This window comes from Rhamphochromis sp. 'chilingali' (genome assembly GCF_963969265.1).
Source record: "Rhamphochromis sp. 'chilingali' genome assembly, chromosome: 11".
In the NCBI taxonomy this organism is placed as follows: Eukaryota; Metazoa; Chordata; class Actinopteri; order Cichliformes; family Cichlidae; genus Rhamphochromis; species Rhamphochromis sp. 'chilingali'.
The window spans coordinates 30,559,782-30,570,228 of NC_137938.1; the positions used below are offsets into that span (position 1 = coordinate 30,559,782).

Sequence of the window (10,447 nt, forward strand, 5' to 3'; positions counted from 1 at the left end):
TGCACGGAAGCGCTTCATTTGACACAATCAAAACAGAATCTTGCTCATTGTTTTATTTCCAATGAAGACTTCATGTCATGTAAAAGAATAAACACAGAAAAGTAAGACAGGTTAAAAGTGTGGGAGTCCTTAAAACACTCTTAAACATTACAGCATTATTACACTGATCCTCAACTTCTGAATTTTTGTTAAGTTCTTCTGATTTTTTTAAGACTTCTTCATCTGATATGTGTTTCATTGCTTCATCTGCATCATGTAATGTTTTTCCTGGAATCAGTTTGAGCAAATAGCCTGCCTTGGTTCCAGGCTGCAATAGAAAAACAGAAAAGCATTGTTAAAATGAGGGTTATTTACCTTCTGGTTATCAATTTGAAATCTTTTAACCACGTAACAAGCAAACACAGTAATGCAATTTTATTGTCACACACCTGCTTTACAAATGCTTTTCCATAACGCACGTAAGTTGCAAGATGTTCACAGTTGTTCTTCAGGAGTTTATATTTTCCACAGTTTTCCTCAGCTTTCATGACTTCGATGTGTTTAATTATGTCAGCTTGACTTGATGGTGTCAACTTTTTATCCAGATAATTTTATTTTTTATGTTCTTCCTCATTTGTGAGAGAATCGAAAACACAGTATTTACCGTGAATGGGCTTATCTGTAATGATTAGAAGAAACTGTTAGAAATACGTTATAATAATTTGACAGCAAGCTTGTTACCATGTCTTATTTGTTTCATTAGCTTTTTTTTTTTTTTTTCATATTTCCATTTGTACCATAAATGTAACTGCTATTTCTGTACTTCTACACCAGTGGTGTCCAAACCTTTCGCAAAGAGGGCCAGATTGGGAAGGTGAGATGTGTGGGGGTCGACCATTCAGCCTGAAATATTTTGAACCATTAACATTAAATGCAAATGAACGATTTTACAATATTTTTTTCCTTTTTTCAAACACAAATTTTATTATGATTTATTTATTATTAAACGTTTTCACCAAAATCATGTATTTGAAGAACACATAAAATGAAGAAAAAAATAAACATCTGAATTCAAAACACGTGAACAGGAAAATAACATTAAGAGTCAACTTATTCAAAAGTACAAAACATTGTGGGCCATATAAATCCGTACATCACTCGTTTATTAGTTTTTTAATTGACCATCAAAAATCCTCAAAAAACTACAATATGTTATTTTATTTTGAATCAGATATAAAAAACAAAAATGGATGTGTTTTCAATTTTAAACCAACAACCAGGATAAACAACGAGTATTCCGACTGCGATGCTCGGTGTCATCAGGGTCCACAGACAAAGGAGAGGAAAAAAACATGATCTCCTAACAGCTGCAAAATCCTGAAAGCGGTGTTGAAACTCCTCAGCCAGAGAAGAGATGTCTGCTACATACCTCCTCATTTGTGTACTGATATTGGTTTGTGGAAAACTGGTCATTATTTCCTGCAGTGATGGGAAATGTGTGGTATTGGGCTGCGTTTGTGACAGGCGTCTTTGGAAAAGTAGCAGTTTGATGTGTGAATACAGTTGGCTTACCACAGCATTTAGCCCCTGAAGGCTCGTGTTCAGCGCGTTATGTCAACTAAAAATCCAAAATCAGCCAGCCAAACATGATCAGGTAGTTGGTTGGTTGTAATTCGTATTAGTTAATAATTTAGAATATGATGACATGCATTCACAAAGAATTTTTACAATATCTTAACATTTATGTGTTTCAGTATCAACTGATTACTGTACTTCTCATATAGTTTCAGCTCAAATAATACATATACATATGCGGTGAAATATGTCCTTGTCTTCTCCTTGGCCAAATAAATTCTTTGTACCCACATAAACAGCAAAGTGTTTGTAAGCTTTTTTCACTCTGGAACATCCCTTTGGAAATGAAATTATATCTCCAAATGTGTACTGAAAATAGAAAAAATGGTTTTACCACCAGATACTGACTGCATAACAAGAAAAAACAGCAATATTTTCTCTACAAATAATAAAAGACTTGAATGAATGTTTTAAAATGCTTAATAATAATACATTTTTTATACATCCAGTAAAATACAATAACAACAGCACTGCAACAATAGCATTGGTTAGGTTTACATTTATTTGTTGTTATTCCAGTACAGTAAACTGAAAGATTAGGGGTCAGGATGTACCACAAAGCTTTTGTGGAATATCACTGATAAAATGGCAGGTGTCCAGATCTGGTACTTTCTTCATACTTACTCAATCATAGTATGAAGACTTCTCAAATGTAAACAGTAACTTCTAAAAGTATTTAGACATTTGCATTTTTATCCAAGGTCAGATGTCACCATTATCCCTACTGCCAAACGCAACTCAACAGATGATGCTACTCTTAATTTTTAAAATTGTGGATTTACAGCATCCTTAAGGGACACTGAATGCACACTGAAGGGAATTGTTTTGAATGAAATCTAAACACAGTGAAGTTTATAAAAGTAAAACTGTGAATACTTTCTACTCATGCAGCTTGCAAAAGTATTACTTTTTTTTGTTCCATCAGAAGTTTTCTGCCAGTCTTTAAAAAAAAAGCATTTTACATGTTACACTGGCAGTCTTACACAAATAAATATGGTTTCTATGTGACATATAATTCAGATTATACAAAACAGAAATAAAAAAAGTAAGAAGTAACATCACCGTTAATCTCTACTACTGTGACCACCAGAAGGTGAAATGTCAAAGCAACCAGGATACAATTCCTCATTTTTGTAACATTAAAGAATTAAGAATAAAGAATAAGCAGAGGGGGTCACATACGTTTCCAGAAGCTTCAAAATAATCCCATATAAGGCAAACACTTGACTGGTTATACAGTATCTTTTTCAAGCAGTACGTGACTTCTTCAGCATATTCTGTTCTTGCAGAACATGTCTTTGTGGTGAGATGACAGGAACTGGCAAATGCGGTCGCGATTTCAGTTTCACTTTCTTGCAGAACTCTGTAAGTTTAAAAGGTTACAACATGAAACAATCTGGCAGGTTCAATAGGTCGTGTGTTAACAGTTTATAAGCACTTGTTTTAAATTTTTATTCTTTACACATAAATCGTTCTCATTAATGACAATTACTATCTCCAAAACTGTCAGCTGTATCATAATCTGCCCACACATATGTGTGTGTGTGTGTGTGTATATATATATATATATACTTTTACACCCAGCACGCCCCTGCGGGCGGTTTATCCTTCAAGCTCGGGTCCTCTACCAGAGGCCTGGGAGCTTGAGGGTCCTGCGCAGTATCTTAGTTGTTCCCAGGACTGCGCTCTTCTGGACAGAGATCTCCGATGTTATTCCCGGGATCTGCTGGAGCCACTCGCCTAGCTTGGGAGTCACCGCACCTAGTGCTCCGATTACCACGGGGACCACCGTTACCTTCACCCTCCACATCCTCTCGAGCTCTTCTCTGAGCCCTTGGTATTTCTCCAGCTTCTCGTGTTCCTTCTTCGTGATATTGCTGTCATTCGGAACCGCTACATCGATCACGGCCGTCTTCTTCTGTTTGTCTACCACCACTATGTCGGGTTGGTTACCCCGGCGGAAGGGGCTACATGAATAGGATGACGGATATATATATATATATATATATATATATATATATATATATATATATATATATATATATATATATATATATATATATATATATATATACACACACACACACACATTAAATATATATATATATACCAACCCGTTCTCACTCCCGACGCGTAAAATAATGACGATTTGTCACGTCCCTTAACTTCTCATGCTGACGCCTAAGGTACCCTTCCACGTTTTTATGTGACGCTGTGGGTTGTCAATTCATTCCAATATGAACCCGCTCGCGGCGATCAGAGACGCTTCGAGCAGAGGCTCCAGCCATCCATTTACTCCAATAATAACCCCGTCACGGCGAAACATGACGCCGTGAAGCACAATCTAACTGGAGAACCGGGGACCCTCTCCGCGAACGGGTTTTTCTCCCTAATTTAATGCTTTCTTTTAATGACATCGTTAACATTTCTCAACAAAAACACGAAAGTATCACTGATAATTCAACAATAAAATCGCTTCATGTTGTGGCCATCACACAGTGTTTTCCAAACTGATTCACGATCTGAAAGTGCGCAGATTTAACGTACATAATCCTTTGTTAGGTTTATTATTTTCATTTCACACGTAAAACACATTTATAGATTCATTCACCACTCCTGCTAGTTTTGGACGCGCTCGGCTCCAGCCAATCAGACGCAACCTGTGTAAGCAAAGGCTGATGGGAGAACGGAGAGACCCATTTATAAGAATAAGAAAATGAGGCGGAACTGATTGATTCTAATGCAGGTATGTAAAAAATACATATATTTAAAGTAATACCTTGATGTGTGTTTCAAAGTTTGTTTTTTCATAAAAGCTTCAAACAAACAGAGGTGACTGATCTCGGAAACGGTGTAATGTATTTAAAAATGGCTACAGCTACCGTCAGCATGCTTGCTAGGTAACGACTACACGTGTCTACTGCAGCATTAGCCATTTAATCCAACGATGATGGATTAAATCTATTACAAACGTTAAAGGACTTGTGTGCCGCAAAATACCCTCACATGGTGCGTAAAGCAGTTTTTGCGCTAAGAGTTCTGCTAGCTCTTTACAAACTGATGATGCTAACGTTAATTGCTAACATTAACCGGAGCGCCAAGACTGAAAATCATTTGAATTGCGTTAGTTATGTGTTTATGTCACTGAGTTCTGCAAAAATCTCTTTCCTCTTTAGCTTGAAAATGAGTGATTCAGAGGATCCCGAGCTGGAGGAAGAGCTTCAGGCTGCTGACGAACTCCTTCAAGATATGCAGGTAACATTTTTAGTGGAAACAGTTGTTAAAGAGGGAACACGCTTGTCTAATATTTTGTACGGAGTAAACGTTATGTTATTTGAATTTTTTTTAAAGTTTATGTCAAATTAAGTTGGTTAACTTAAGATGTTTGATAATCTTTGCTTTAATCATAGACTGTATTTTAGGTGTTCCCTTTTTTCCTTGTTAATTGCGTAGAATGATGCACAGAGTGAACCTCAGCCAAGACCAGTGCGCTGGAAAAAACGTGACAGACAGGGAGCTTTTATTCCTCAAAGACCATCAACCAGTCGAAGTACTAGTTGCATGCCACGTGGTCAGTGTTCACACAACCATTGATTTTATCTCACAACTTGTTTTCACCAAAGAATTTCAGTAAGTAAATATTCTTCATTCCCCCCCCCCCAGTGTCCAGAGAGCAGCATCAATGTCCACGTGAAGAACCTAGTTATGTTGCCAGTGTCAACCCAACAAAAGGTACTTTACCTTCTTGTATATATTGTGATTTCTGTTTACTTTTATATTTGTTGTTATAGTTGAGTTATGCAGGGCTTTTGTGGAGTCCTAAGAAACATACTGCCTAGAGTGTTTTTCAGAGTTTCTTCCTTTCTTTATTTTTTTTCTGTTAGTGTATGGAACTGAGGTGCTTCGTCAGGAGCTCCTTCAGTTGTTGGAGGATGGAGAAGAGGACGCAGCCATGACTTGTGAGACGTCGTCTGAGTCAGCTGCTACTCACTGGGCGATCAGAAATATGGTGTCCTCGCAAAAGTGGAAAGAGGCCAGGCCTTGTCTTATAGACAATATGTTAGCTACTCTGGATCCACAGTCACACCGTGTGTGTCAGTGTGGCAAACAAGTAGTTGTGAGGTGTCTGGACTGCCTGCCTCTTCCATTCCTTTGTGCTGACTGTGATATTGCAGTTCACACACGCTTTGTCCTGCACAACAGAGAGGCAGTAACAGGAGGGTTTTTGCAGCCTTCATCAGAGTTTCACAAGCCAATAGGTACAGTTTTTAAGTCTTATGCATTTCTTGCTATGTATGAGTATGAGTGGGTGCTGTTATTGTATATTTATTGTGTATCAGTTAATTTCTAATTCTTTTTATATATATTGTGTGTTTTAATGTTAGTTCGGCTGTTGCCTGTGCAAAGGCCAGACCATGTGTGTGACTGCCCAGCAGGTAACGTTGAGGTTTCACCCGGCGCAATTGTGGCTCTTGTAACCATAAATGGTAAGTTGCCCTTTTGTCACACACTACATACACAATAGATGTGTTTGGAGGTTTTATTGCAAATTGTGCATTGCTATCTTGGTTTTAATTACCCTCGGCCCGCAGTATATGTGGGCACCTGTCAAAGGTCATTTGGATTTACCAGACCGATTTGAAAACAACATGAAAAAAATGAATGCTTTGAGCCATGACTGAATTTATCCTTATCCTTTCTAAAGGCCGTTATAACCTTGCACTGCCAGTGGTGAGCTGCACCAGCTGTGGCCTAATGTGGTCCCCCTCAGTTAAGGACATCCTGGGTAGTGGATATTGGCCTGGCACCTTAAATTTCTGCACCCTGTTTTCAATGGATGTCTTTCAGTCTTTCTATGACATTAAGAAGGCTGCACCAGGGATATCACTTAAGGCATTTGTCAAAATGCTGGATGAACGAACAGCCCATTTTGGAAGGGTGAGTTTCTAAATTTGCTAAGTTTAAGGAAATTGTGCAAATCAATGTTTATGATGACTGTCCTTGAATATTCTGTTGTATGTCCTCTATGTAAAAGAATGGCCGAATATCAGCTGATGCCTTCAGTAAAAGTTTCTTGGAGTGGAGTGCTGTAAAGTTTGAGGTGGACAGGATGTGCAAGGAGCCATGCTTTAGCTGCCCTGCCTGCACTCCAGACATGCTTGCCGTCTCAGTTGATGGAAACCGCAAGCTTTATCGCTTTCAGTCTAATGCAAGGTACGTTATGCATTGTGTACATAAGTCAAATATGGATTTGTAGAAAAATGTATTTTAATGTTTCTTTTCAAACAACTGTCACTGTGTTCGTTCAGCACTTCAGAGCAGGGGAACTTTGAAGGTGTCTTCATTGAAAAAGATGAGGAAGTTGCTGAGTTTGTGAAATACATCCAGAGACACACAAATCATGTAAGATACACATATATATTAGTGCTGTTAGCGTTAATCTTGTTAAAATGACGTTAATGCCGTAACCATATACACATACGTGTGTGTGTGTGTGTGTGTGTGTGTGTGTGTGTGTGTGTGTGTGTAGACATATATGGATGGGTCGATATTTTTTTTATTTTTCTCTTGGTGTTGTCGTAATACTATTTACTTTACTTTATCTTAATGTTTACTTAATTTTGTCACCATGTGTATTTAAAAAAAACAACATGATTTTTATTTTGTGTTATCAGTGCTGTCCTGGGGAGATCTGAGGTCTTGTGTGACTCGAGGCTAATTCAGCTAATTGTTATGCGTTTGTTTTAAAAAGTTTGTCCCTGATAGGGCTTAATCATGTCATGTCTTTTATGTTAAAATCTTTGAGTGTATAGGTCCCGGGGAAAGGGTTGTGCGGATCTTCATCTTGGACTGCAGCAAAGGAGTCGTCCAAAAAGTCCACTGGGAAGTTGGATGAGGAGGGCATGGAAATAGCTGTTTGTCGCCACGGAGTCCTCTTAGCTGCATTGAACATGTTTCGAGGGGAGATCTTTGCTTACCCCCTTTTTCTCCAGAGGAAGTTGGCAGCTAGCATCCCAGGACATATTACGTTCCTTTGCTCCGATGTGGCCTGTAAATATTTCCCCTATTTAACCAAGGTGGATCAGCAGTGCCCTGAGCTGAGGAACCTCTTGTCAATGCGTCCTTTTCTCTCCGTCATGCATGCAAAGGCTCACACTTGGAAATGCGAGGTATACTGCAGCTTGTAGTTTTGGATTAGTTTGAGACATTTTGTTATAAGGTTGAATGAATTCAGCAGTCATGTATTGTGACCTCCTTTCTATAGATCAAATGGGGAGGTGCGTTTCAGGATGGGGCCGGTTCAACAGTTGGAGAAGAGGTGGAACAAGTAAACAGTTTCCTGTCTAGGGCGGCCATCACAACGAAGTACATGTCTAAAGCAGGTGTGTGTCCGTGTCTGAGATTCCACTCAGTCTCCTGCTCATTAATTCTAATTTGTATACTAACTGAAATGCAGGGCGAACAGACATGCTGACCCTCCTGGCTTTGGGGTGGAACAAAAGGAAAGTGGAACAACTGGGCCGCACTTTGAGCCAGCGATATCTAAAGGTCATTTTTTTCAACACCCATTTTAATGTGTGTGGTAATGGGGGGAAAACACCAGTACTCTTTTAATGTCAATATGAATGACATTTATGAATGCATTCTTAGATCATAAGGATCCTTAGAGAACAAGTGGAGAGCCTGAATGCGACCAGAAATGAGCTGGGTGTGGATGACGACACACTGCAGCAATGGGTGGCCGATGTGCAGAAATGGGCTGAAGGTGAGTCTCAATATAATGCACTCATGTATAACAATAGGACCCACCATGGCCTCATTAAAGAACTTAGAGTTAAGATCTTTCTGACAGTGTCAACAAACAATGAAAAATAAGCCTTGGAAAAGCAAATTTATGGCAGAGTTGTTGCGTTTCATCAAATTGGATAGAACCTGGGTTGAAATGATGTCGTACTAGTTGGTTTTATAAACCTGAACACCAACATACTTGTTATCTCATGATTATCATGAGATAGCAGCACATGAAGGCTCCAGATGTCTTATAATGAATATCATCAAGTCAGTGATTACAGAGTCCACTGTAGTTTGGTGACTGTTACTCATCCTGTGCTCTGATTAATATTCCTCTCACTTAGAAAGTGATCAAACTGATGGCAGCCTTGGAGCGTTGCAGGCACGAATAGAGGAGCTTGTCGTCATCATCAGAGTGCGAACACAAAGTCTTTACAGACAAAATGGTGTCACAGTTTCTTTGAAACGGACCGTTTGATGCTCAATTTGTACAGCTTGTGCAGCTACTTTGTAAACAGAATCAAATCAGATCCAGGTTTGTTTAAGCTGGATGTGATTTGTTCTAGCAAACAAATTGATGAGTGTAGATTAAAATGAAACTATATACATTATGTGAAGGTGTGAATTTTTTATGATTATTTACAGATAGCAACAAGAGGCGACACAGAATTCGCAAGGTCATCTTAGTTGAGAAGAAACGCTTGGCGGCTGCTGTTGACGACTACAACAAGCTCGCTGAACCAACAAAGCAAATCGTATCCAGTGATGCCCTCATGCAGACCGATATTTGGCCCTGGCAGAGCACAAGTGAACGTAAGCTCTTGATTTATAAATATCCTTTTTAAACAAGCTCCCAGTATCTGAGCAGTAGTTGAATGTTTTGTTCTTGAATCATAATATGCTGCTATGTTTTCCCATCTGATGTTGTTAAACTGTAGCTGCTGCTGACCTCCGGACAAAGAGAAAGGTCTTTGAGAAGGTGATGGCTGTGAGGCGCCTGAGAGAGGAGGAGATGATCCTTTGCAGGGAGATGCGGCATCACTGGACAGTGTTGCGAATGCGTTCTGTGGTGTTGGGGACAATCTCCTCAGACTGTAAGCACTTTATTTATTTATTAATTTTTTGATGAATCGATTGAAAATAAGAGCAGATGCTAAAGTCTTACTGGATCTTTTACCTATATCTAGATTGCTAGCTAACACTGCCTTCTCCCTTTTAAAAAAATGTTTAATTACAGCATCCTAATTCCTTGTGTTTATGAGGTGATGTTTTTTTGTTGTTTGTTTTTTTTACTTTTCTCATATTTATTTGTTTTGTTCTTTTTACAGCCTCCTTTGTTGGCATGTCGGAGGATGCACAGAAGGGACTCTGTAGCCTGGTTTTAAAAAAACAAAGTGAACTGAAAGCTGAAATGCTCAAAGTAAAGGACATGTACAAGAGAATCCTCAGCCACCAACCACTCCTGGAAATGGACTCGGAGGAGGACATTCCAGACGATGCCACTGAGAGTGATTTGAGCACTTCTGATGAAGACTGATTGTGTCATCATTGATGTTATGTTTGGTAAAATAAAAAGTTAATCACATCTCTGTTCAATGTGATTTTTCAACAGACATTTTACATTTTGAGAAGAAAAATGGAATTTCCTTGGTGCAGTTGTTTACCCTGAATCATTATTTCCCATCTAATTTAATGACTAGTGTACATGTTCAGATACGATAGCATAATTTAATTTATGGGATGCTTTCTGGGCTGCTCAAATAATCACAAAATTTAAAAGCACCAGGCAGCACACTCACAAGTAAATTTTTTGTTCAGTGTTTTGTCGAAGAAATCAACAAGTACAACTGAGATGTTTGCTGTAGTGGTGTGTTTGTTAAGAAGCATGCCAGCACACTGGTGAACTGACAGTCCCAGAATGCACCCGAGCCATTGACTCGCCCCAGAGCAAATGAAATTGCTTATCTAGAAAGACAACCGTCATCAAAGAAGAAGTAAAAGAGTAGGAAACAAATGGTAAGGGAAGGTACTGTGGGGTAGG

At 38.8% G+C, this 10,447-nt stretch overlaps 1 protein-coding gene across 5 annotated transcripts; it reads left to right on the top strand.

Moving 5' to 3' along the window:
* The first annotated feature begins 4,207 nt into the window (after nt 1-4,207).
* On the top strand, nt 4,208-9,985 carry LOC308405112 (uncharacterized protein). Of its 5 annotated transcripts, none has more exons than XM_080895539.1 (17): nt 4,208-4,360; nt 4,791-4,869; nt 5,068-5,185; nt 5,278-5,346; nt 5,499-5,873; nt 6,000-6,101; nt 6,320-6,552; nt 6,650-6,828; nt 6,924-7,017; nt 7,428-7,784; nt 7,880-7,997; nt 8,072-8,163; nt 8,266-8,380; nt 8,751-8,852; nt 9,052-9,219; nt 9,345-9,500; nt 9,735-9,985. In XM_080895539.1, exons 2-17 carry the CDS (start codon nt 4,798-4,800, stop codon nt 9,941-9,943), a joined length of 2,559 nt encoding a protein of 852 aa, XP_080751665.1. In that variant the 5' UTR covers nt 4,208-4,360; nt 4,791-4,797; the 3' UTR covers nt 9,944-9,985. The 5 variants fall into 5 exon arrangements, with proteins under 5 accessions (XP_080751665.1, XP_080751668.1, XP_080751667.1 ...); XM_080895541.1 differs by lacking the exon at nt 4,208-4,360 and adding an exon at nt 4,425-4,514 and having other exon boundaries at nt 6,000-6,050; XM_080895538.1 differs by lacking the exon at nt 4,208-4,360 and adding an exon at nt 4,427-4,514.
* Nucleotides 9,986-10,447: the final 462 nt, after the last annotated feature.

Coding starts and splice junctions, on each gene's coding strand:
- LOC308405112 (XM_080895538.1), top strand. CDS start 4,471: ATGTATTTAAAAATGGCTACAGCTACCGTCAGCATGCTTGCTAG. Junction 5,186..5,277: donor TACTAGTTGCATGCCACGTG/GTCAGTGTTCAC, acceptor CCCCCCCCCCAG/TGTCCAGAGAGCAGCATCAA. Junction 9,501..9,734: donor GGGGACAATCTCCTCAGACT/GTAAGCACTTTA, acceptor TTCTTTTTACAG/CCTCCTTTGTTGGCATGTCG.